The sequence below is a fragment of the Lampris incognitus genome, chromosome 16, assembly GCF_029633865.1.
Source record: "Lampris incognitus isolate fLamInc1 chromosome 16, fLamInc1.hap2, whole genome shotgun sequence".
In the NCBI taxonomy this organism is placed as follows: domain Eukaryota; kingdom Metazoa; phylum Chordata; class Actinopteri; order Lampriformes; family Lampridae; genus Lampris; species Lampris incognitus.
Genome location: NC_079226.1, coordinates 29,760,199 through 29,787,687, shown reverse-complemented (window position 1 = coordinate 29,787,687; position 27,489 = coordinate 29,760,199). Strand labels below are relative to the sequence as shown.

General features: G+C 44.8%; 1 protein-coding gene across 1 annotated transcript; it reads left to right on the top strand.

Moving 5' to 3' along the window:
* The first annotated feature begins 342 nt into the window (after positions 1-342).
* LOC130126483 (phospholipid phosphatase 2-like) lies at positions 343-24,693 on the top strand. Its single transcript, XM_056296023.1, has 6 exons — positions 343-651; positions 21,102-21,253; positions 22,193-22,455; positions 22,599-22,656; positions 23,216-23,392; positions 23,553-24,693. The coding sequence occupies exons 1-6, from the start codon at positions 591-593 to the stop codon at positions 23,700-23,702; spliced, it is 861 nt and encodes a 286-aa protein (XP_056151998.1). The 5' UTR covers positions 343-590; the 3' UTR covers positions 23,703-24,693.
* The last annotated feature ends 2,796 nt before the right edge of the window (positions 24,694-27,489 follow it).

The following is a 27,489-nucleotide window of genomic DNA, read 5'->3' as shown; positions in this document are numbered from 1 at the left end:
ACTCAAATGGCTTTGCATAAGCCGTGAAAGGGCGTTAAATGAGAAGTGGAGAATAAGATTAAGAAGAAATAATTATGAGGTATAAAAAAAAGCATGATCAAAGCGTGATCATAGCATGGGTAAGTTTGCTCCGGCTACGTGCAGCATAATGATTAAAGTGTTTTGTAATAATCTGTATGAGCCCTTCTTTAATCGGTGAAGGAAGCCACATCCGTTGGATCCCAAGTGATTTTTTTTTCTCGTAGGTTTCCTCGGTGCGACTCGGGCGCGCGGACAAGCGCTCCCGCGGCGCCAGTGCGCGTTCCCGTCGCGACATCGGAGACGCGGGTTCTGGAGTGCGGGGGAAAAGAGACGCCGCCGTGACCGCACCTCGCACGCCCCCCCAGCTCGCTCCCTCTCCCTGCGCGCCGGCCGCTCACCTAGAGAGAAGGCAGAGCAGGACAGGTAAAGGAGCGGAGCCGGAAGAACCAGCCGCGATCTCTGACGCCGCTTCTCGCTAGCTAAACTGTCACTGAAACTTTTGCCTTATATCCGCCAGACCCGTTTTAAGGCGACTTGTTGATGAAAGGAAGAGGGCATTATAAGAAGACATGACGGAACGAGGAAAGAAGATGATACTGGTTGCGGTGGATGTTCTTTGTGTCATTGTTGGTAAGCGACCACCCTCACTGAAACATGGCTGGTGGAAACATGATTTGCTTGAGGCTCATAAGACTTAAAAAAAAGCAAATCTCATTCTTGATCGGGTGTGTTTTGAAAACCCATCGATGGGATGAATCCTAAATTTAATTTTGCATATTTTATGGACAAAAAATCGCGCGTGCGTGTGTGTTGTGCATGAAATGTAGGGCAGGTCGCGCTGATGGTTTTTTAGCAAATTTCCAGGTTACTTAATCCACTGGAAATTATTCATGTTGAGCGATGGCAGGTTGGTCATGGACAGTATATACACGCAAATGACACACGCGGTAGTAGCTCGTCGTACTAAATGTTGGGAAGCATGGTTCATATCTTGTGCCAACAGGTCAGAGTCTTTCCCAACTTATTGAAAAATGTCGTCTGGACTTTGGCGCTATTGAGCGTCATTGATTTTTAAATTGAGATCACTAATTATCTGGGCAGATTTGGGTGAGCACAGGGCTGATCCGGTTGCATATCTTCACGGTGAGGAAGATGAGTAATGTTGATGCATTCCGTGCTCCTTCCTTTTAATTGTGTTGTACATTTCTTTGGACTATGACGAGTAGATTTTAGTTTGCTTTTCGCTGTGGGCTGTATGACTCAAGTGCTAACAGCTAATGCTAGCAGCCTGGTTAGTCAAGTCAAGTTTTTGTGTATAGCCCAATATCACAAATGCTTATATTATTTTGACACGAGTGTTTATGTCTGTCTTTTTATGAGGACAGATAGCTGTGAAACCGGGCTGTCTGTGAAATGGACCCGTAAGCACTCAGATATTGTCTTCTTGGGACAGTTTTTGCTGATATTCCTCTGGCCTGTGGCCCTTGGCTGGCTTTAGTTTAGGACGATTGGAGAACATTGTTTAAAAGTCTCTCTGACAGTTAAAATCCTCTGGCTTGAGAAACTGTAGACCAGCTGCGTGTGTGTGTGGGGGGGGGGTGTGCGCGCGCGTGCATGAATGCAGTAGCGAACAGCCTGTTTCGACTTGTTCTATAGTCTGTGAATCCGTGTTTAGAATAGACCTGGGACAGACAGCATGTCAACCATGTCTCTTTGCACCTCTAACTTTGTCTCATTATCTCGTACTTCTAATATGTAATGTGTCTAAAGGGAGGGTAAACTGTGTGTGTACGGGAGAGCGGTGTGATATTTTGTTTCTGTGCATTTTATCCAATGCAGATTTGATGGAAAATATGAGAGGAAGGGAAGAGTTTACTCACCACGCATTTAAGATGAAATTACCTGCCCACAGGTTAAAGACTAGAGCACTGGACTCACTGTAAAGTATGAATTTCAGTATTAAGGAATATTGTACGTCTCAGATTTCTCTCTCTCTCTCTCCCTCTCTCTCTCTCTCTCTCTCTCTCTCTCTCTCTCTCTCTCTCTCTCTCTCTCTCTCTCTCTCTCTCTGTTTTTATGTGTGTGGTGAGCCATCTGGTTAGTGACATTACGGAATGATAATGAATGTTCCTACCTTTAACCTTCAGGGAGAGCGAGAGAAAGAGAGAGAGAGAGAGAGAACCAACATCTCTATGGCTGTCATGTTTGAGATGATGGATAATCTTAAGAGCATCCAAGTCATGAACACGCCTGCAGTCGCTCATTTAGTTGTTAATGTCATGTAGGACTTTACATGAGGGGAAATCATTTGGCACATTGTATTACATCACATCCCCTGAGCAGCCAAACAGCGGCGGATTGGAAGAAGCAATGTTGGTTTGGCTAACTAACTGAAGTTGTAGAGCAAGCTCATAAATAATCTTTTCCTAGAGATACTACAGCTTCAGTTGCAAAAAAAAAGAAAAAAAATGGGTTTGACCGTTTTTGTTTTGTTTTTTTTTTCTGAAGGAAAGTGCTGGCAAACATCCCCGCAGTCACCACATTTCATGCTGGGTTTCACTGAGTTAAACAAAAAAGGCTTAAGGAGTGTAACTTTAAGCAGCCTGTGGCCCACTATCCTTTTAAAAGAGTCAGAATTTATTCTACATGTCATCCATCATTTTATAGGAAGAGGTGATTTTTTTTTTTTTTTTTTGCTGCATGTGTCATTTTGGAAGAAAAAGGGCCTCACATACACTTGGCTTTGCAAATAGGCTTGGTTCCATTGTACAAGCTCATTTCCTGATTACGGGCAACTCATATCACTCCTCCATGTCCTGTCCTTTATTTCCTTTTTCAGTCTCTCCATTCCTCCTTTCAAGTTTTCCTGTTTCATGACGCCCACCTACGCCCTCTTTCTGTTTTTGTTGGTTCCCCTCGAGAGCACTAATTTGCTGTGTGTGTGTGTGTGTGTGTGTGTGTGTGTGTGTGTGTGTGTGTGTGTGTGTGTGTGTGTGTGTGTGTGTGTGTGTGTGTGTGTGTGTGTGTGTGTTTGATCCCCTGTTTAGATAGATGTGTGTGTATGTGTGTGTGTGTGTGTGTGTGTGTGTGTGTGTGTGTTTGATCCCCTGTTTAGATAGATGTGTGTGTGTGTGTGTGTGTGTGTGTGTGTGTGTGTGTGTGTGTGTGTGTGTTATCAGGGTTTAACCCAGCAGTGTGATATAGCTAGAATGTGCTGAGTGTCCAAGTTGTAACTGATCTCTTCAGTGAGTATTTTTCCTTTACTTCTGTCTTTCTCTATCATTCTCCTCCCAACTGATTGTCTTCCCTTCCCCTGCATTCTCTGTTAGCACAGAAGTGTCACCACCCCTAACCCCCCCCCCACACACACACACACAAACACAACCTCACTATCCCATATTCAGGTCCTACTTTGACATATAACACTGAGAGTGCTGACACCCAACATAGAGATCAACCCCATCTGTTGCTACAAACAGATACTTAACGCTCAGTTCAGATCTTACACAAGCAGACCTCTCAAACTACGGTCGGGCTCGTTCCAGCCTTGAGAGCTGACATCATGAGATCACATCTCCAATACTCAAAGTACACACTGTGTATTAAGGGCGACAGAACGGCCCAGTGGTCAGCTGTGTTGCCTCGCAGCAAAAGGTCCTGGGTTCAAACCCCAGGCCGTCCCAGGTCCTTTCTGTGTGGAGTTTGCATGTTCTCCCCGTGTCTGCGTGGGTTTCCTCCGGGTGCTCCGGTTTCCTCCCACCATCAAAAAGACACGCATGTTAGGGTTAATACTCCTGTCTGTGTCCCTGAGCAAGGCAATGGAAAAAAGAACTGGAGTTGGTCCCCGGGCGCTACAGCTGCCCACTGCTCCTATACAATAGGAAGGGTTAAATGCAGAGAAGAATACAGGGTCAAATAAAATGGCTTGCATTCTTCTTTCAAGTCCTTACACATATCCCATTCGTGTGTGTGTGTGTGTGTGTGTGTGTGTGTGTGTGTGTGTGTGTGTGTGTGTGTGTGTGTGTGTGTTGATACTGGTGCTGGTTTGTTGATACTGGTACTAATACAGGTACTTCTTATTGATACCAGCTTTTGGCGATAAGACTTAACTGGGGGTTTTTTTTTGTCATGGTATATAAAAACATTTACTAATGCTGGTGATTGCCAAACATCAACAGCACCACCATATTTGATAAGTGGGATGTTTTACTGTTGGTAATAACCAGACAACAACATAATATTCATAACAGAGACATACAGAAAGATGTACAGGATCTTGTACATTAATTAAGCGCTTTGAAGCAATGCAGTCGTTGGTTAACAGTTTTTCTGTGAGAGAAATCAGCATATCAGCCCTTTCTGGAAGAATGCGTGACCTCTCTTGGGTGATTGTATCACCTGTTTTGGAAAATTATTTACGCATGTTTATGCAACTTGTGGCACTGACAAGAAGCACGGTCAGTACGGAGCTTATCCTGCATCTTTGGTACCAGTACCTTTATAAAAGTGTTGGTTCTCGAGGTCCGCAGTGATGTAGCGGTCTAAGCATCGGCTTTGTGTCGATGCAGTTGCCCACTGGGGACCGGGGTTTGTGCCTCGGTCTCGCCAGATCTGACTATGGCCGGACTCGATGAAGCAGCAATAATTAGCAACGCTGTCTTCGGGAGTGGGACGGAGTCGGCTTGTGTTCGTCACATGAATGTGTCTCTGTGTGTGTCGGAAAAAGCAGTGGTTCGGCCTGGATTCGCCTTGTCACGGAGGTGGCGAGGCGTCTCCTTCGAGACTGCTGGCCAGAGAGATGCAGTTGGCGAATGCATACAGTAGGACGGTGGGTGTTTGAACTAGAATAGGGCGCGATTGACCACTAAATTGGGAGAAAAAGGGAAAAATCAGAAATAAATTTTAAAAAATGTGTTGCTTCTCAAGGCCCATCCCTACATCCAGACCTGTCACCTGATGCGTCTCGGTGCAAACGGGTGATAAAAGTCCCATTAAAACGACAGCTGATTCCCACCAAAAGGGACTGACCTCGCCTTTCTAGGAATCCTCACTGCTGCCATTTGTTTATTGAGCAACATTGGACATACTGAAGTGACCTGCTGAACCCATTGCCTTTGGGCCTTTGTGCCATGCGTATCCCGACCTAACCTTGTGAGAGCTGCAGCCTCCTGTCCACGACACCGAGCACAGCTGTTGTTGCTCTTTTCAACAACTTGGAAGTCACCGGAGGTCACGCTTTCCACTTTACTAGCTTGTTCCCAAATGGGTCAAACAGTAGCCGCTAATAACCCTGTTTTGTTTCAACCTGTTTAGATAAATTGACTGGAATTCCCTGTATTTGCCCTGTACAGATAGTGTGTCAGGTAAGTTCACGGTTGCATGATAACCCACACACCGTTTGAACCAGGATTAGCATTTAAAAAAAGTCCACCTGTTAAGGCCTCAGACAGTTAAATAAGCCAGATGATTCTCGTTTTTGTTAACTGACTGACACCTGTGGTGATGCTGGTGTTAAAACCCCAAAGGTCAATTTGAAGTAAAGACGGGGTCAACGGTGATGTGTTTTGCCAGCTCCTTCCTTTCTGCCAAACAGAAAAAACAGGTTCAGGTATCAATTTCGCATAGTCTGTTGGTAAAGGTCTTCTCTGACCTCTTTCTGCCATGTCTCTGTTAAGCCACAAAAACCTCTTCAAACTTGCGGCTATACGCCGTATTCCACCAGAATTGGCTGCTATGGTGAAAAAGAAGAAAGAAGAAAGCCACTTTATTTGGTCATTGTACAGGTTACAATGATTTTTTTTCTCTGCATTTAACCCATCCTATTGTGTAGGAGCAGTGGGCAGCTGCAGCACCCCGGAACCAACTCTTCTCCATTGCCTTGCTCGGGGGCACAGACAGGAGTATTAACTCTAACATGCATGTCTTTTTGATTGTGGGAGGAAACCGGAGCATGCAGAGGACACCCACACAGACACAGAGAGAATGTGCAAACTCCACACAGAAAGGACCTGGGACGGCCTGGGGTTTGAACTCAGGGCCTTCTTGCTGTGAGGCAACAGTGTTAACCGCTGGGCTACCATGCCACCAAAAACATAATTTTCCAAAGAAAGTCAGCAAAAAACGTGTTGTGAGGAAAAAAACATAGAAGTCACTTCGGTGTATAAGTTTTTTTAATGCACTTTTTGTTTTTAATATTTATTGTGTGTTATTTGTTTTTATGCAGCACTGTGGTCCTTGTGAAACATAATTTCATTCCCTTGTATGTATGAGACAGGCATATGAGGCAATGACAATAAAAGTAGTCTAAGTTGCATTTATATGGTGGTACAGTGTCTCTGTTTACCGGCGTGGGAAGGCTCGCAAGAGCAAGCCACCCGTCGTGTGGCCTGGTCTGCGGTCACCTCTCCCGACTGCAAACCAGTTTTTGCCACTCACCAGCCCTGTTGGTAGTCCTACCAGCCAGCGTGCTTCTCCCGCTCCTGTCGACAGAGTAAAGCAGCGCACGCTAGTGATCGGAGCGTGGCAAATAAACAAGGTGGGGGTGTTGCCTTGATATATAAATCTATTTTCAATCTGACTTCTAGACTCGAATCTAAATTCCAGTCTTTTGAGGCTCTTGTTCAATTTCCCTCAACCATGAATAGACTTGGCTCAGTCCAAATTGTGATACTCTATCGGCCTCCTGGCTGTTAATCATTATTTCTTGAAGAATTTGGAGAATTTGTCTCAGGCCTTGTAACTCACTCTGATGAGATTCTAATTCTTGGTGATTTCAATGTTCATCTGAATAAGGCTGCTGATCTTCTAAGTAAAGCCTTTCTGGCACTAGTTGGTACTGTAGCGAATTCGGGGGACAACGCAACCCCAGGAACTGCCGCGGCCGGGAAGCGAACCCGTATCGCCCGCACCGCAGGAGACATCGCTAACCGCTAGACTAAAGGGTCAGACCCGCCAGCCAGCGGCCAGCGTGTCTACTTATCCATGCACGTTACACTACCCCCCTCCTTCGGGAAGCGCGTCCCCGCACTTAAGCATATCAGCTTCTTCACGCCTCAGGGCGCATACGCTTCCGATGGCCTTACTGTCGCTCCATCCCACTTCTGACACCAATGTAGCGAATTCGGGGGACAACGCAACTACAGGAACTGCCGCGGCTGGGAAACGAACCCGTATCGCCCGCACCGCAGGAGACATCGCTAACCGCTCGACTAAAGGGTCAGACCCGCCAGCCAGCAGCCAGCGTGTCTACTTATCCATGCACGTTACAATACTTTTGGGTTCACTCAGTTTGTTCAAGAGTCGACTCATTGCAGTGGTAACCCCCTTGATTTGGTTTTATCTAAAGGGATAAAACCAAAGCAGTTTTAAGACAGCTTTGGTTAAACCTGTACTTAGAAAACTGCACCTCGATCCAGGGTCCCTTAATGACTATTGACCAGTCTCTAATCTTCTTTTCTTTTCAAAAGTACTAGAGAGAGGTGTGTATCAACAACTTTCGACCCATATAGAAGAAAACCATCTATATGAACCTGTTCAATCGGATTTCAGGCCCTGTCACTCCACTGAAACTGCTCTCACCATAGTGGTGAACGATCTTTTACTAGCTATGGACTCTGATTCCACTTCTGTGCTTCTACTACTGGACCTCAGTGCAGCCTTTGACACCATTGATCACTGTATACTATTAGACAGATTAAATTGTAATTTTGTTGTCGCTGGCTTAGCTCTCTCTTGGCGCAAGTCATACTTATCTGGAAGAACACATTGTGTCTGCTATAGTAATATTACATCAAAATTCTCTGATGTTAAATATGGTGTACCTCAGGGCTCAGTTCTTGGCCCTCTACATTTCTCTCTTTATATTTCACCTCTTGACCAAATTGTACGCAGTTATGGAATACATTTTCATTACTATGCTGATGATACTCAGCTGTATGTGCCTATAAGGACTGATGCTCATACTCAAATGACTAATTTAGAGGCTGCTTGGCTGCTGTGAAAAACTGGATGTCACTTAACTTTCTGCTTTTAAACTCGGATAAAACCGAGATGCTGGTCATTGACCCTGCTAGACACAGACACCAATTTGATCAAGTTACAATAAAAATCGACAACTCACAAATTCACAAAATGTGGCAATTCACAATCGACACGTTTGTGAATCGACAATTCACAAAGTGCGGCAGCCAAAAATCCTGGTGTTACGTTTGATCCCAGTCTTTCCTTTGATAAGCACATTAAAGAAATCACAAAGACTGCCTTTTTTCACTTATGCAACATAACTAAAATGCGGTCTTTTCTGTCCATGGCTGACGTAGAGACTCTAATACAGGGGTGCCCACTACGTCGATCGCGATCGACCAGTAGATTGCGAAGGCGGTGCTGGTAGATCTCCATGACATTCCAAAAAAACTTCTTTTTTTTTTCCAAGACATTAGCCTATCATCTGTCCTCCATTTGGCATTTGCCTTTTGATTGACGTAAAGGACGGCCAGTCTGCTGTTGCCTAAAACCAAAGATTCTAGAGCGGAACCTAAAACTTTGTTACATTAGGTTACCGTAACAACCAGAGCCCTTCTCGAACGTACCTTGAAGTTCACATGCCCACAACGTGAGCTATCGAGCTAGCTAGTTCAACTCTCTAAAAAAAAATTCTACTAAAAAGTGAAACACAACAAAAATGAGTGGGGGAGCCGGACCTAGCAAGAAACAAAAAACATATCATTTCCATGTGGAATGGGAGGAGGACTTTTTTTTCACCATGTCTTATTCCAAATGCGTTTGTCTCCTCTGTCAGTCTAGCATTGCTATCCCAAAGAAAGGAAATGTGGAGAGGCACTTTCGAACTGTTCATAAAAACTATGACAATGACTTCCCTCCGAAAAGCGAGCTGAGAAAGAGAAAGGTGAGGGAACTAAAATCGCAGTTAATCGCCCAGCAGTCACTTTTCACGCAGCCGCATTCAAAGGCAAAGGCAGCCACCGAAGCATCTTTACGGGTGAGTCACTCCATCATTAAGCATAAGAAGGCCTTCCAAGGTGGAGAGATGATGAAAGAGGCCTTCCTTCAGGCAGCAGATTCGTTGTTTCGGGACTTTAAAAACAAATCAGAAATAATATCTTCAATCAAAGCTCTCCAGTTATCAAGAGATTCCGTCACAAGGCGCTGTGAAGTGATGGGCGATGATTTGACACAGCAGCTTTGGAAGGACATCGTGGACTGCGAGTGTTTCTCACTACAATTGGACGAGTCTACGGACATAAGTGATACGGCCCAATTGTGCATTTTCATTCGGGTGGTGTTTCAAGATATGACCGCAAAAGAGGAGCTGTTAACAATACTACCCATGAAGGAACACACGCAGGGAGAGGACATTTTTCAGATCTTCAAAAACTTTGTGGATAAAATCCAGCTCCCAGTGTGTAAACTGGTGTCAGTCACCACGGACGGTGCGCCTGCTATGGTGGGCCGCTCCAATGGATTTATTGCCAAGTGCAGGGAGGACGATGCTTTCCCTGACTTCCTTAATTACCATTGCATAATACACCAACAAGCATTATGCGCAAAAATGCTAAACATGAAAGAGATCATGGATGTGGCAACCAAACCCGCCTGTTCTACTCGAGCGAGGTCTCTTCAAAGACGGTTGTTTCGTACACATTTGGAAGAGGCTGACTGTAACTACTCTGACCTCTTGCTACACACTGACGTGAGATGGCTTAGTAAAGGGAGATTCTTGCAGAGATTTCGAGAGCTCTGTCCGGAGATTAAGGAGTTTCTCCTTATCACTAAACATGCGGAACACAAGCAACTTAATGACAATCAGTGGCTGCTAGACTTGGCGTTTTTAACTGATTTAACCAACATGTTGAACGAGCTTAATTTAGAGCTGCAAGGAAAAGACAAAAGCGTGGTAAACATGAGCAGCTCAGTTAACGCTTTCAAACGGAAAATGTAACTTCTGTCCTCAAAGTTGCAGCGCCGTGATTTGGGAAACTTGCGAAACCTCGCAGCAGAGCTGGAGAAGCAAGGGAGGGCATGTGCGCAACTTGACAGTGCACGCTACACAGAGCAGATTGAAAATGTCCGGTCAGACTTTGACAAACGGTTTCAAGACTTGCTTTGCTTGAGCCAATCGCTACATTTATGTGCTACCCATTTGGGGAAGATACAGAGGTGGATTCCCTCACCTCAAAAATGACAACACTGTTTCACCTGAACTCGTCTGCAGTGGAGGATGAGATGCTGACAGTACAGGCTGACATTCAGCTTAAGTCCAGGGCGCATGGAGAGTTTTGGAACTTGCTTACAGAGGACAAGTACCCAAACATGAGGAAATGCGCAACCTCCTTGACGGCATTATTCGGCTCTACTTGTTTGTGTGAGTCAGCCTTTTCTCACATGAAGATTATCAAGTCCAAATACCGTTCCACCATGACAGATGATCATTTGGAGGCCTGCTTGAGGCTGGCTACCAGCAGCTACTGTCCGAACTATGCAACCCTGTCTGACTCCGTCCAGTGCAGGTCATCCTTAGAGTAGAGAGGTAGAGATCACAAATCTATTTAACACAGCTGTAAAGGCTCATGCAGTGATGCAATTTCAACATAGTGTAGTAGCAAATGCTTGGTATGATTATTGCCTGTGTAAGGTTCAATATAAATGCAAATCCATTGCAATACTGTATATGTAACACAACATGTATATAAATACACACACTACATATAAATGTTCATATATATGTAAAACATGTATTGAGTATTTTTATTATTATTTTTAATATGAGTAGATCATTTTGACCTGGTCATTTTAAAAGTAGCTCACGAGTCAAAAAATTGTGGGCACCCCTGCTCTAATACATGCATTTGTTACATCCAGACTTGATTGCTGTAATGTTCTGTTTTCAGGTCTGGTACATTCTAGTACGAAAAGTCTTCAGATGGTTCAGAATGCTGCTGCTAGAATCCTAAATCAATCTAGGAAATTTGACCATATTACACCAATTCTTGTCTCCCTTCGTTGGCTTCCTATCCATGTTAGCTCAGAATACAAAGTCCTTCTGCTGACTTATAAAATCCTAAATGAGCTTGCCCCATCTTACCTGTCTGATCTCCTCAAACCGTACATTCCATCTCGAGCTCTTCGCTCTCAAAATACAGGGCTCCTGTGTGTACCCAACGTTAAAAAGAAGTCAGCTGGTGGCAGGGCCTTTTCCTATCGGGGTCCCATTCTTGTGGAATAACCTGCCTGCTGCCATCAGACAATCAGAATTTGTTGAGTCCCTTAAATCCAAACTTAAAACTCATCTTTTTGTCTTAGCTTACAATTAGTTGCCTTTAAGTTGAGTACTTCACAACCTGTACTGCATGGCAGGTCAGTTTTCTGTCTCAAAGAATTTGCCAACCACTGTTCTGCCGACAAGATTATAGCATATAGATTATGACTAATTGATGACAATTGATTATGACTGACTATTGCAAACTGTTCTCTTCTCTCACATGTCTTTTCTCTCTCTGAATGATGTCTTCCCCTTTTTCTTTTTCTGTATGTGAATGGTGTCATGTGAGTCTCCCTTGTGTGCACGTACAGTCGGTTCTCCTCCCAGGTCTCCATGGTGATGGTGGTCACCACCTGGATGCTGCTTGGCATTCCCCTCATCACATTTTCATTTTATATATCTTATAAATCCATATAGTTTTTTAACATGATGATGCTGGTCACGTGGCTTGGGTCCTGGGCTGTTCCGGTGGCATCTGGACACTGCTTGGCATCCTGCGCATCATATTCTTCATAAATTTTATGCGTCCATTATAATTCTGTTTATCCTCTTTCAATGTTGTATTCAGTAAATTGTGTAAACAGCATCAATTACACATTGGCCGTCTTGGGAGAGAGATCCCTCCTCTGTTGCTCTCCCTGAGGATTCTTCCTATTTTTTCTCCCTGTTAAAGGGGTTTTTATGGGAGTTGTTCCTTATCCGGCGAGAGGGTCTAAGGACAGGATGTTGTGTTGCTGTAAAGCCCACTGAGGCAAATTTGTAATTTGTAATATTGGGCTATACAAATAAAACTGACTTGACTTGACTTGATTGCAAAGCATAGCCTATTGTATCTCAGCATAATAGTGTCTTAGTCTAGGCTATCAAATAAATAGACACATTGTTCCAAACGGTGTTCTTTATTGTTGAATAGCAGAAAGACAAGTAACTTTTCACACACACACGCACACACACGCACACACACACACACACACACACACACACACACACACACACACACACACACACACACACACACACACACACACACACACAAATATATCTTGTTTCTGACCCCAAAAAAAGAGAAAGAAACGTTTTGGCGGTGTAAACAAAAGCTAAAGGGATAAAGCTCGTAGGTGAAGCCTCAACACTCTAAAACAGCGGTCGGGAACCTATGGCTCGCGAGCCATATATGGCTCTTCCGGTGACGGCATATGGCTCCCAGACAATTTTGAGTTGAAAATTATTTTTTTTTTCAAAAAAATCAGTTTGGAATTGATTTTAAAATACTTGTGATATTTCTTAATAATACTGTGTCATTTTAAAGTAAACAGAAATTAGTTTTGAAGATAAATTTCACGGGTCACGGGTCACCCGTGGGTCGGGTCGGGAACCAATGGCTCGCGAGCATGTCCGGGTCATTGTAAAGGTGAAGAAATCAATTTTATCAGATAGCCAGCTAGTTTATCCGCTTCAACCCTTGTAACGGAAAAGATGGCGAAAAGAAAAAAAGACGATGATTACCGTGCATTCCAGGCTGCGTGGACAGAGGAATTTGCATTTGTGGAGAGAGCAGGATCTGCGGTATGTCTAATATGCAATGATAAAATTGCATCGATGAAACGGTCAAATATAAAGCGGCACTTCGATACGCACCATGCTTCATTTGCATGGAAATCTCCAGCGGGGGACAGCAGGAAAAGGGCATGCGAGGAGCTACAGCGGAGAGTGCAGACGAGTCAGCAGCAACTACGTGTGTGGACCAAGCCAGGTGACGGGAATTCCGCTAGCTTTGCGGGGGCTTTGGCAATAGTAAGGAATGGAAAGTCATTCACAGATGGCGAGTATGCCAAAACATTCATGCTTGATGTGGCCAATGAACTGTTTGATGACTTCCCAAATAAAGACAAGATAATCAAACGAATAAAAGACATGCCCCTGTCAGCAAGAACTGTGCACGATCGTAGCATCATGATGGCAAATCAAGTCGAGGAAACACAAATTAAGGACATAAACGCCGGGACATACTTTTCTCTCGCGTTAGATGAGTCAACAGACGTTAGCCATCTATCTCAGTGCAGTATCATTGCCAGGTATGCTGCAGGTGACACACTGCGTGAGGAAAGCTTGGCTGTTTTGCCAATGAAAGGGACAACAAGAGGAGAGGATTTATTCATGTCTTTCATGGAGTTTGCTAAAGAAAAAAAAAACTACCGATGGATAAACTTATTTCTGTCTGTACTGACGGTGCACCCTGTATGTTGGGGAAGAACAAAGGATTTGTAGCGCTTCTCCGTGAACATGAAAAGAGAGCCATCCTAAGTTTTCATTGCATCCTGCATCAGGAGGCGCTTTGCGCTCAGACGTGTGGCCAGGAGCTTGGCGAGGTGATGTCTCTGGTCATTCGAGTGGTCAACTTTATTGTTGCCCGAGCTTTAAATGATCGCCAGTTTAAAGCTCTGTTAGAAGAAGTTGGGAATCATTATCCCGGTCTGCTTTTACACAGCAACGTGCGTTGGTTGTCAAGGGGGAAGGTGCTCAGCCGTTTTGCAGCTTGCCTGAGTGAAATCCGGACTTTTCTTGAAATGAAAGGCGTCAAGCATCCTGAGCTAGACAACACTGACTAGCTCCTGCAGTTTCACTATCTCGTGGACATAACTGGCCATCTGAACCAGCTCAATGTGAAAATGCAAGGTATTGGAAATACAATCTCATCCCTTCAACAAGCAGTGTTTGCATTTGAAAGCAAGCTGGAAGTCTTTCTCAGGGACATTGAAACAGGTCGTCTTCTGCACTTTGAAAGACTGCAACAATTTAGAGATGCATGCTTAGCAAGTGACTCCACTCAACATCTGGATCTCCAGCAGCTAGCTGGCTTTACGTTCAATCTCCTGCAGTCATTCAAAGCACGTTTTGGAGAATTTCGTGCGCGCACTGGTCTTTTCAAGTTCATCACTCATCCACATGAGTGTGCAGTGGACAAAATCGACCTGACATGCATCCCCGGGGTCTCTATCGGAGACTTTGAGCTGGAAGTTGCTGACCTGAAGGCATCAGACATGTGGATGAGTAAGCTCAAGTCACTTAATGGAGAGTTGGAAAGTCTTGCGCGACAGCGAGCAGAGCTGGCGAGGGAACACAAGTGGACAGAAATTAAAAATCTTCAACCTGAAGACCAGCTGATTCTTAAAACTTGGAACGAGCTTCCTGTGACATACCACACAATGCAGCGTGTGAGTATTGCCGTATTGACCATGTTTGGCTCTACATATGCATGTGAACAGTCTTTCTCGCATATGAGGAACATTAAGACCAACCTACGCTCACGTTTAACTGATGGAAGCCTCAACGCCTGCATGAAGCTCAACCTCACCACGTATGAACCAGACTACAAGGCCATCAGCAAAACCATGCAGCACCAGAAGTCGCATTAAAAGTAAGACATATTTAATTTATTATACGTCAAAAATACTATATGGCTCTCAATGAAATATATTTAGAAATATTTGGCTTTTATGGCTCTCCCAGTCAAAAAGGTTCCCGACCCCTGCTCTAAAACTTGCATTGACCAAACACACGATCGCAAATTGATGAAAAAGCTGCTTGCTAGTGTCCGTGTGTGTGTCTGAGAGAGAGTGCGAGTGACAGAGAGAGGGGAAGCGAGGGTGGACTAATGCACAACCTAGCCTAATGCTGCTTTGTCACTTTTTGACCCGCCCACCCGGACCCGTGATATTTTCTAGTAAGCCTACCCGAACCCGCCCGACACGCGCATCACTACGGTACATGTATGTGAATGTTCTCATTCATCCAGGTCATGGTTATCCAAAGGAATTGAATCAAGTGCAACTGGACTTGGTTATATATCCGTGAAGACGTTTCGCCTCTCATCCAAGAGGCTTCATCAGCTCGTGCCTTTCTGATTAGACCAAGCTAGTCTGACTGGCTGGTGATGAAACTCAGATATTTAGTCTCTTTGGAGTCGTTATCAGAGCTATTGATGTCAATGGCTCTTTTGTGTTCCGATGGATGAGAGGCGAAACGTCTTCACGGATATATAACCAAGTCCAGTTGCACTTGATTCAATTCCTTTGGACACTACGGTACAGTATTTTCAAGTCACAAGATTAATTAGTGCCATCTAGTGGCCTAATTTGTAATGCAGTGTGTTCGTCCGACAAAATGCCATTGTATAAATCGCATTGGAATATAAGTGGCAGGACCAGCCAGACAAGTAAAGAAACCGCGACTTATAGTCCGGGGAAATACGGTAGCTATTGCCCTTAATACACCCATGGTAGAAAGCATCAATTCTTAAGTAAATCTTAAGGGCTGAAAAAAAATTATTTGTGAACATTGACAACTCACTCTGAAAAATACAAAGTAAGTGGAAGTAATGTGCAATGTCATACAAATTTATAAACTAAAATATAGCCTATACAGATAACACAAGTTACATCAATTCATTCTTCCTTACATTATTCTTTACAATTACAAATCTTTATTTAGGTCTATTTTCTTTTCTTTCTTTTTTTAATTCTGAGCATTTTACACTGTTGGCGATGTTGCAAAATGTATTTAAAAAGAAAAAGCTGCTAACATCATTAGGGGGTCAAGCGATAACACAAAACGGGTGTTTGGCTGACACTTCTTATGGGAATCCAGAGACCGGGGCTGACAAGTGTATTTCCTGCCTCGCCATTCCTCCTCATTCTCGCAAGACTTATTGTAGGATTATGATTTATTTTAGAGCCATTACAGAAGTGCCTCAGCAAATCTGTAGTTTTGCAACAGAGCTGGCCCGGGTCCGGATGGAGATGTAGAGAATGACTGACATCAGCTGATGGTGTTTGTTCCGTTACAGTGTTATTTATGTGCCATTTTAACATTTTGCTGACATGTTTGAGATGCTCCCCCCCAACTGTTTTACTGACAAATGTGCGCGCACACACACGGTTTCTGTATCAGTTTCTGCCAAGTATGCGTCAGTGTAAAGCGGCAAATGTTGACTTCTGCTCCCTGACATTCCTGTGTGAAAATAACCAGGAGAGAGAGAGAGAGAGAGAGAGCAAGCAAGAGAGAGAGAGCGAGAGAGAGCAAACATCTCTATGGCTCTGAGAGAGACATACAGTGTTTAAGAGAGAGAGAGAGAGAGAGAGATACATATGAAGAGTGCGAGAGAGACGAGCAGAGTGCGAGAGAGAGAGACAAAGTGTGCGAGAGAGACATACAGAGTGCGAGAGAGACGAGCAGAGTGCGAGAGAGAGAGACAAAGTGTGCGAGAGAGACATACAGAGTGTGAGAGAGACGGTGCAAGAGAGACATGCAGAGTGAGAGAGAGAGAGACAAAGTGTGGGAGAGAGATGCAGCGTGCGAGAGAGATACAGAGTGTGAGAGAGAGACATGCAGAGTGTGAGAGAGACAGACATACAGAGTGTGAGAGAGAGAGAGAGACAGCATGCGAGAGAGAGACAGAGTGCGAGAGAGCGAGACATACAGAGTGAGAGAGAGGGTGTGAGAGATGTGCAGAGTGCGAGAGAGAGAGACCTATAGAGTGTAAAAGAAAGACATACAGAGTGTGAGAGAGAGACATACAGAGTGTGAGAGAGAGAGAGAGAGAGAGAGACAACATGCGAGAGAGAGAGACATACAGAGAGAGAGAGTGAGAATTGTTGGCCACATTATTTGCATATATGATGTATTACATAGATAAGAGGTACATGTTATTATGTCTTTTTAACTTTTAACTGACATTAGACTCAGCTGACATTACTTCCCGCTGGCCACAATGAGACAAAACCGTGGGTCTGTCAGCAGCACGACGAACACCAAATTAATAACCACACTAAAATACTACGTACAACTTGCAGTCATACGAGAGTGTTTAGCAGCCAAAAGTTATTGAAATGCCATTTACTGGGAGGGAAAAAAATAGCATCTCGAGTTTAGCAAAAGAGCATTTTTGTGTTTGTACAACACCACTGCTTCACCACTGAAACAAAACCTTGGGCTGCAGAAAACTAAGGTGATTTGAAGCACAGGCTGTGAATTCATTATTAGCGAACTAAACTATCCAGCCAAACAGGATACGCTGCTAATCGGTGTCAAACTTATAGATTTCATCGTCATCTATTTGAATCCGATGTCATTCGTGAGGCGTGGTCAGAGGGAAAATGGCTCTCTATAGTTTCATCTGTAGCCCTCCGATGTTGGTTATAGCGAGACGGTGACGATGTGTGTCTTGGCAATGGCGTCCTATCTTGAGAGCTGAATAACAGGAACACTTACGCTTCCTGCGGGGTCAGAGGTCACAGGGAAACTTTACTTGTCTCTGATCCCGAATTCCATGATGTTTATTTTCCCAAACTGGAATCGGGCACTGTCTTGCCAGAAAAGATAATGAAAGTGTAAAACAATACTTTCCCTTCTTCCGTTATCTCCTCTCCGGTCGTTCTGTTCGTATTGTTACTAAAGACAAAAACCCCTTCAGCAGAAACTCTGTCTCGGCACGTTTGCTTATCAAAGACAGAATGCAGCCAAACTCTTCTTCTGTGGTTAATTACTTAATAGCTGCAACTGTGATTGTTTACCGTGGTGATCGTTGGACGAGTCAACCCTAAATCCCAAGTTACACCAAAGACCTTCAAGTCGCATCAAATGGCGGTCCGTCGGTTAATTGTTTTGTCAATTTGGGGGTCTGTCATGAGCGAACCTTAGTTTAGTTCAGCCATCTATAAAATGAGGAAGTTTCGAATGAAATGTGTATTTCTTTTCTTTTTCCCCTCAAGAACTTTCCCATTGTCCCTCTCCTCTTTTCCTCCCACTTTCCTGGCTCAGCTTTGGAAGTGGGAGGCCGGCCCAATAACACCGGCCCATATAAACATGACGGGCCTTCTGGAATAATAAAGCAGATAAAAGCGGTCGGCCCAACTAAGATAATAGAAGTTCTCTATGGGGTCCGCTCCACTGGAGCATGTTAGATATAAAGGGAAATCGACTTCCTTGCAGATCCTGTTATTAATGTGTGTGTGTGCATGTGTGCGTGCGTGCGTGCGTGTGTGTGTGCGCGCGCATGTGTGTTGTTGATGTTGTTGTTGAGCACCATGGCTTCACTCTATTCCGCCAACATCCTCAGCCTCCCACGGTGTTGCCACGAGGGACCTCTGTCAAACAACCGCTCTCTTATCTAAATGTTATCCTTGCACCCTGCCAAATAAACACTTGTTAGCCCACACTTCAAAGAGGGGCACAGAGCCTGCACGGCCTGCTGGAGGCACGGCCGCCCGACGAGACTGGCCGTGCATATATGCACACAAACCATTCCACTTGCTTAGATCACATTGTATGGTTTTATTCGATCCGCTGCCTCCCGGTAAACCAGGCCTCCCGTGTGATTCGGAGGCTTGCAGATGAGTGGGACTTCTGCCTTTCCTCCCAACGGAGTCGGCTGGGAGGAGTGACACCAGAGGAAAGGGAGCGATCAGTTTAAATGGCAACACCTGATTGGAGAGGTCTCGGTCTGCATGACCTCAGACTTAATGGGCACCTCATACTGATAGACACACACACACCACACACACACATACGGGCTCTGATATGCAGAACCATACATGGAGACACACTCTTAGCACTGACATGCGGTGGTCTCACATACATGTGCGTGTTGTGTTAGTGACATCATATAGGAGCTACCATTCCAAAATGACCCGTCTGGGACATGTTTACCTTTTCTGCGTTTGTGTGTGGTTTGACCAAGCCCTGCATGTCAGAGCAACCGTCACACGGTCCCGCCAAGGAAGCAATCTGTTAGTCGAGAGCCTCTCCATGGCGTTACCGAGTAAATACGCGGTTCACACTTGCAAAAACAAAACCCCCATTCCTCACTCTTATTACCTTCGCGCGTTCGGTGCCGAGTTCTTGTAAACAGGAAAACTATTTAAAGGTTTCAGTGTAGAAAGTTCCTGACACCAGCCTGGCAGATTTGGCCATTGTCCTGCGCAGATTTAAGAGACAGCTTTACGTTCCTTCTGGTGCCGCCGTGACAAACAGACTTTAAGGTCTTTGTCCATGTTGTTTGAGTCACAGTCGAACGAAAATTTCCCCTCCCTGCCCTCTGTCTTTCTGTTGTTCCACCTCTCTTCCTCTGCCTTTCTGTCTCGTCTGTCTCTGTCTCTCAGTCTCCATCCTTCTCTCTCTGTTGCACACTCTCTCGCCACCTGTCTCTCTCTCTCTCTCATGCGCTCTGTGTGTGTGTGTGTGTGTGTGTGTGTGTGTGTGTGTGTGTGTGTGCGTGTGTGTGTGTGTGTGTGTGTGTGTGTGTGTGTGTGTGTGTGTGTGTGCACGCACAACTATGTGAAAGAAAAATGGAAGGGTTGGGGGGTGAAAGAACAAGACCTTCTTTCCAGGGCTCTTCCGTGAGAGAACAATTTGAGTGAAATTCTCGTGATACGATAATTACATTATTCTCAGGCTGTGTGTGCATAAGAGTTAAGAAAATTAAATCTAGGCCCATTTTGTACACATGCTATGTGTGTGTGTGTGTGTGTGTGTGTGTGTGTGTGTGTGTGTGTGTGTGTGGGGCGGGCTGTACACATCTTTTGTAGGTATGCAAGTTATGTGTCCTAGTTCAGTTTTCGGCTCCCAGGCCCTTGACACGGTGCTCCCAAGTCAAAGGTCAGGGCAGTTCTGTCCAGGAGTGTTTCCATGGTGACGGGAGGTCGAGCCGCAGGGAGGGAGAGCGGGGGAACGCGGTCGGCTCAGGTCAAGCTCTCGTTACCGCGCCGAAGTGATGACGAGCATGTCGGAATGTATTGTGCGGTACACAACAAGCCGTCCCACAGCTGGTAGATGAATCTGTCCCCACGTAGTGGTGTTGTGGAACAGCGAGGTGCTGATGGGTCTACCCTGAACTCACACTCTGCTCTCATGGTGGACCTCCAAAAATACCTCACTCTCTTACTACTACTAACACCAATACTACGTCTGCTACCACTGCTACTACTACCACTACTACCACTCCCACAATTTAATACTGCTACTGCAACTACTGCTATTACTACTTTTACTACTATTGCTGCTATGGCAACTACCATTACTACTATTACAAGATGTTCCATTACTGCTGTTTCTACTGTTGATCCACTATATATTTTTTATTTCAAAAGGTGCTGTGATGTTGTTATATTACCTGAACAGGTTTCTCATCCACCATTCAATCTGTAACTCTCTGCCATACAATGTGCCTCAATTAGCGTAGCGGTCTATTCCGTTGCCTACCAACATAGGGATTGCCGGCCCGAATCCCTGTGTTACCTCCGGATTGGTCAGGCGTCCCTACAGACACATTTGGCCGTGTCTGTGGGTGGGAAGCCAGATGTGGGTATGTGTCCTGGTCGCTGCACTAGCGCCTCCTCTGGTCAGTTGGGGTGCCTGTTCAGGGGAGAGGGGGAACTGGGGAGAATAGTGTGATCCTCCCATGCGCTATGTCCCCCCTGGAGAAACTCCTCACTGTCAGGTGAAGAGAAGTGGCTGGTCACTCCACATGTATCATAGGAGGCATGTGATAGTCTGCAACCCTCCCCAGATTGGCAGAGGCAGTGGGGCAGTGACCGGGATGGCTCGGAAGAGTGGGGCAGTTGGACGGGTACAGTTGGGGGGGAAGGGGGAAAATACCCCCCCCCAAAAAAAGGTGTCTCAATCTTAGTTTGGAGCATCACACCACTGAAACAACTCATTCGTCATTTTGTCCAACCAGCGGCGTTAGTTTTCATTCCACAGGTCAAAGCACAGATCATCTAACACTCTGCTTCCACCCCGCTAGCTGCCCTGCCGTCGGCCATCTCAACGTTGATGTTCAGACCCTACCAGAGAGGGATCTACTGTGACGACAAGAGCATCAGCTACCCTTACAGGAGAGACACCATCTCCCATGGAGCCATGGCCGCCGTCACCATCACCTGCTCCGTGCTGATCGTACGTACCAACGCCCGATGGATCCTGTTTATTTCTTCTGTTGTGGTTACAGCATCTCTACTCAGTCTGATTCAGAGGGGGGAAAAAAGACAACTTTTTGGGGAAATATTGCTCTGCTATATTCGGTAGTTCTCCTAAATGTATATATATATATATATATATATATATATATATATATATATATATATATATATATATGCTTGTATGTAAAAACACTGTGTTAATGAAGCTAACTCACATTGAACTGTTTGCTAATGTAAAGTGTAATATCAAACCAACACCAGTTTTCAAATTATACTCTCAAAATATTTCAGACCTCATTTTGTGAGAAATTTTTGCTAATAGATTCTCGTTATGATTAACTTGGACAACAAAATTGTGTATCACGATATGACCACATCCGGATTTCATCCCGATACAATACCGCTGAAAGACTGTAAATGATAATATTGAATTATTGCCCAGCCCTACATACTCAAAGGAAATAATTTCTGGGACAAAATAAAAACTAAAAAGGGATTGCTTTAAAGATATTTGTAGTAAGAATTCGTGGTTTAAATGCATTTAGTTTGTAGACATTGAAGTGATGGTGGCTAGAAAGCCGGGGTAACCATGACCCGACATAAATTACTATGGTGGTAAACAATCAATAAATTGATTTCCTTGAAAAATCTCCATGTAAGTTGTATAGTCAGTCTTTACCACCTACCTAGATGTGGGTATACCATTAGCTGGCACATTAAAGATGAGGCTAATTTGGGAAAAGGTGGGTAAACTGAGTTAAGGTGCATCTCCCCTCCACTACACCTGCTTATAAATTAGAAACATATTCAGTAATCCAGCTGTATTTGATTATTAAAGAATGAATAGAGTGGACCAAACTGGACATGCAGCATTTCCGGATGTGAATTCTCATTTTCCCACTGGTCTATTCCACAGATCACGTCAGGGGAGGCCTACCTGGTGCACACCAAGCGTCTCCACTCCAACTCCCAGTTCAACCAGTATCTCTCGGCGCTCTACAAGGTCGTGGGCACCTTCATGTTTGGAGCCGCTGTCAGCCAGTCTCTGACCGACCTGGCCAAGTTCACCATCGGCCGGCCCCGTCCGAACTTCCTGTCCGTGTGCGCTCCGACTGTTTGCAATGGGTACATGCTACAGATCAACTGCACGGGCAACCCGCGCAACGTTACAGAGTCCAGGTGTGCCGTCTCTCTTTCTGTGTCCATGATACTTCCTGTCTCATTATCACTTCATTTTTTTAAAAAAAAATTGTACAATACCGAGTGAACTATTTATTATATTGTGGTCAAATATCGTTTTATATTTCCCTGTCCATCCACAGATTATCCTTCTACTCCGGCCACTCGTCCTTTGGGATGTACTGCATGATCTTTCTATCGGTGAGTTTCGCTGTTGTGGAAGTATCCATATATCAAATACACACACACACACACACACACACACACACACACACACACACACACACACACACACACACACACACATATACAAATGAGTCGTAATAAGGGCACGACTATGGAAAGAGAGGTGCTAGGGTTGATCCAAGTAAATAAAAATATGCGACCTCCCTCCTTTCCTTCTCACTTATCCTTGACCTTCTCAAAAGTTGCACGCACAATTCAAAAGTACCTCGGCACATGTAAGGAAAAACTACAAAATCTACAACAAAAATGTAAAACAATACAAAGGTGAGGCCTGATGGTCCAGAAACAAACAACAAAGTATACTTTATGGAAGTTGCAAAGACACAACTGTTTAGCATGTATCGGCAGTAGTATAACTACGCCGCCCCTAACCTCCCAACGAGGACTCTTCCACTTAAATCGTCTTTTCTCGAATTCCATGTTCCTTGTGGCTTGATTTTACAGCGGTATACAGGATCTGACGTCACCCCATTTGTGTTTAAGATAACAAAAATACGTCTATGCATGTGTGCAGTTGTACGTACAGGCCCGCATGCAGGGGAAGTGGACACGTCTGGTCAGACCCACCATTCAGTTCTTCCTGTTGGCATTTGCTGTGTACGTGGGATACACGCGAGTATCTGATTACAAACACCACTGGAGTGATGTGCTGGTGGGCCTACTGCAAGGAGCCCTCATCGCCGTGCTTACTGTGAGTATAGTTGTGTGTGTGTGTGTGTGTGTGTGTGTGTGTGTGTGTGTGTGTGTGTGTGTGTGTGTGTGTGTGTGTGTGTGTGTGTGTGTGTGTGTGTGTGTGTGAGAGAGAGAGAGACCGATTTTCAAAGTTGTTGACTCTGTTTCTCTGCCATCAGGTCCGTTACGTCTCAGACTTCTTCAAGCAGCGACCCCCTCAGTGTACGCGGCCAGACACTGCCGAGAACGAACAACTGGAACGCAAACCGAGCCCGCAGCCCCCCGACTCCCAACGCAGGAACCACTACAACTACTCCGGACCTGTATGAGCGCATGAGCAGTAACTCGATGGCACGTGCACCAACTATAGACGCTAAAACACCCACTGTAACTAACCTGGGCCAACATGTTTAACTGCTTTTACCAAAGGATCTAGATTTTTTTTTTTATAAACAAATTACTAAATCAAAACCTTCTCACAAGAACCACTATCTTGGGATTCATGATGCTGACTACACCTTCCTCCTGAAGATGACTTCCCGGCGGTGCTACAACACAGCCATCAAATTTCACCACAGATATCTGCGACTACGGGGAACTAATGCTCTGCAGCAGATTTTCGCGTGTGTGTGTGTGTGTTACAAAATATATTAGGTAGAAATGCAATTTTTTTTTGTGTGCACTATGTATGTAAGCGTATTATTGTAGTCTTTCATGTGCAGATTTTTTTTTAATCGAAAGTTGCAATTATTTTTCTTAATCCCATTTAATGTTTGCAGACAAATTGTTTTCAGAGCAGTTTTACTTTTGTAATTGTGGAGGACGAGCTGTTGTGGAAGTTAACCGAGACAGGCAACTGGAGACTCCCTCTCTGACCCCGGGCGAAGCGGCCCTGTGATCGGGGAGGCCGCCATTTGGTTGCCCGTCTCCGGTGCGGTGGGCGCGATAAGACTGCCTCGTGATATTAAAGGAGAACAGTGTCTACACTGGAAATAGATCATATCTGTCACTTAAGCCGTTTTAACTGCATTTTATTGTCTACAAAGAGACACACATGGACTGCTCCAAATGTTGAATAGAACCACAGTTTTGTATTGTACTAACAATTTTATTTTGTGTATTGCTACTGTGTCTAATAAACTGTGCATTTTTTAAAGAATGTATTACAACTTTGCTGAAGTGTTACATGGAGCTTTGGGCTTGTGCACGCGGTGCCGGTGGTGTCTCGTCTTCATGGCTGGTTGAAGGCTGCTCCGATGGGGGTGAGATTGCTACAGCGAGAGAACGAGAGATACAGGAAAGGCCTCTGATGGCAATGAACTTACTTACCCGCCGGTTACAGCAGTAATGAGACATGTCTGTGAATGTTCTCATTCAGGACAGATCTCTGAACAGTAATGAGACATGGAACAGTGGTTTTCACACCAGCACAAAGTCACAAAGTCTACATGTTTTTGTTTTGCTGCTTGTGTCTTTTCGTGTACCTTGTTTGATAAAGACGTGCATCTGTAGTACATGTGGTTACTCTGACACGTACATTTGAACGCCGCAGTATTGTTGCGAATTCGGGGGGGGGGGCAGTCCGGGAACCGCCACAGCCGGGACGCGAACCCGTGTCTCCCACTTCGCAAGCGACAACGTTAACCAGTCGACCCGTTAGTCAAGGACCAACGTGTCTACTTATCCATGAACGTTACAGTATCGTTTGTATTTCTGAGATTTGATAGAAACGGGTTTTCTTCTTCACGTCGACCTGCGTGAGCTCGCCGACTGGGCCAGCGGTATCGGAGGCCTTGTTTTTTTTTTCAACCCGCATTCCGGGAACTCTGCCTCTGATTGGCTAGTACTCGTTGCCTCCGTTGATTAGGTTGGTTAAGGTTAGGGTTGGGTTAGGGATAGAGTTAAATCAGAGATAGAGTAGGGGCGGGTCTTCCCGGAATCCAGGTGGGAAAAAATAATAACGCGTATCGGAGCCTTCTGCTCCCGGGATTTCCTGTCTCACCAATCGGATATGTCCCATTCTCGTCTCGTGCCTCCAGTGTTTGTGAAACCTCGCGTGAAAATCAATTTCATGGAGAAGGCGTGACGAATGGAACGCAGATAGATACATTCATTCAGCCGCGCGCGACTCTAACCCCGTGAGTGCGTGTGTGTGTGTGTGGGGGGGGGGGGGTCAGTGGGACGATGCACATACCGGAACAGCTTTTCTTCCATCCAAGTTCCACACACATTTACCAGTAAGTTGTTTCCGGTGCTCAGGTTTACCAAAATGAAAAAGTCCAAGTGTGCTGTGAGAGGGAGGTAATGGCAATTGCGGTGAATCAGCAGTTGATTTTTATTTTTTTTAACAAATAGTTCGTCACTGTTGTTTTTCTTGTTGTAGTACATAAGGCAGACACCAAGTTCCTGTCTGAACCTGTTGCAGGGGAGTTGAGGGATTCCTCAGCGCCAAAAGAAAGGACTGTTACGTCATCCAAACCGAGCGTTTAAAGAAGCCACACAAAAAAAGCAATAACTAGGTTGTCTAATTATTTGTCAAGACAATCGCGCTACGATCTGTTAAGAAAAAAGGAATCGAATAAAATCGTTTTACTGTCCTTTAAACCCAGCATGATTTATATGTAGTGGGTGACTTCCTCGGCCTAGCGTGACTGATTCCAAGGCAATTGCGTATAATAGATGACTTTCCATTTAATTTTGCAATCGCTCCACTGCGGTAAAAAAAAAAACAGAAAAAAAGAGACCTCACTCCTCCAAAGGCTAACATGCATCTCTGTCTGCTCCAACTTCATACCACATAAATGACTTCATCAAGCCGGGGGGTGGTGATGAAGGGAGGCTGCTGTGTCAGTGTGTCCATCAAACTCCTTTATCAAACAGCGTGCATCAGACTCCCAGTTCTGGTCAGAGGACATATGCAATTTCTATGATGACTCACGGGCGAGTGGGAGAGTTTAAAACCATTTAAATCTCAACACACACACACGCGTAATAAAGCCTAAACTGCATTTCTCTGTGTTAAATATTAAGGTTGATATTCATCTGTTAATTTGTTAATGAAAGATCATAAACACTTTTGATTAAGGTATTAATGCTATTCAAGTAGAAAGACTACATTTCCCACGCTTCTCAGGGGTCATGAAAAAAGGAGGCGTGGTCAAGGGAGAAGAGAGACTTCCGCGTTTACCCGGCGTGTGTTTCTCATTACCAAAAAGACGATTTGAAACTTGATTATCGGACGGTAATACAACCCGTGTGTCAAAATTGGAAGAGCACTTTCATTGCTAGCTCACGTAGCTGCTGCACCTGGACTTGCTCGCTGTGGTGGTTCTACGCAGTGACGGCCAGCAATGACAGCGCTGCAGGAGTCACGGTTTCCCCACATGACAGGAGCTGATACGCGCCTTCCCTCCTTCCCCACTCGGTGTGCGTAATGCACTGATTTCCAAGCATTACGGTAGTCTTTCGAACATTTTTTTAGTAGTAGTTGTGCACAACTCTTGTTTTTTTCCGGAGCTACGTTTTTGTTCTTTTCCACGCATACGAACTGGGTTACATATATGCGTAGTGAACCGAATCACTAACGGGACAGTGCACGTGAACAGTGCGTGCAAAGTTAGTGCCCGTGTCTGTGCCTCTCGCGAGCAGGGACTGATTTGCATCAGAGCGCTTGAACTGACGGGGATCGCACACTTGCCTTGTCGTGGGACATTCTTTTGTACAGTTGTTTTCAAAATAATAGTCCAACATCACTGAGCAGATCAATCACTGTTTTTGGTAGAAATTATATTTCTACATGGCAAATAACTTACTAGTAGGTGTAGTAGAGTAATAGAAAACCAACAGACCCAACAGTCATGACATACATGCTGCTGATTCTGTGTAACTGAATAGTTAATTGAAAAGGGGCGTGTTCAAAGTAATAGCAGTGTGGAGTTCAATCCGAGAGGTCATTCAGCTGTGAAAAAACAGGTGTCAAACGGGGGGCCCTTATTTAAAGACAAAGACAGCAAATGTTGTACATGCTGGTTCTGGTGCATTTCTCTCTGAAAATCTGAGTAAAATGGGTCGTTCCGGACATTGTTCAGAAGAACAGTGTACTTTGATTAAAAAGTT

Coding starts and splice junctions, on each gene's coding strand:
- LOC130126483 (XM_056296023.1), top strand. CDS start 591: ATGACGGAACGAGGAAAGAAGATGATACTGGTTGCGGTGGATGTTCTT. Junction 22,456..22,598: donor CGCAACGTTACAGAGTCCAG/GTGTGCCGTCTC, acceptor GTCCATCCACAG/ATTATCCTTCTACTCCGGCC. Junction 23,393..23,552: donor CCCTCATCGCCGTGCTTACT/GTGAGTATAGTT, acceptor CTCTGCCATCAG/GTCCGTTACGTCTCAGACTT.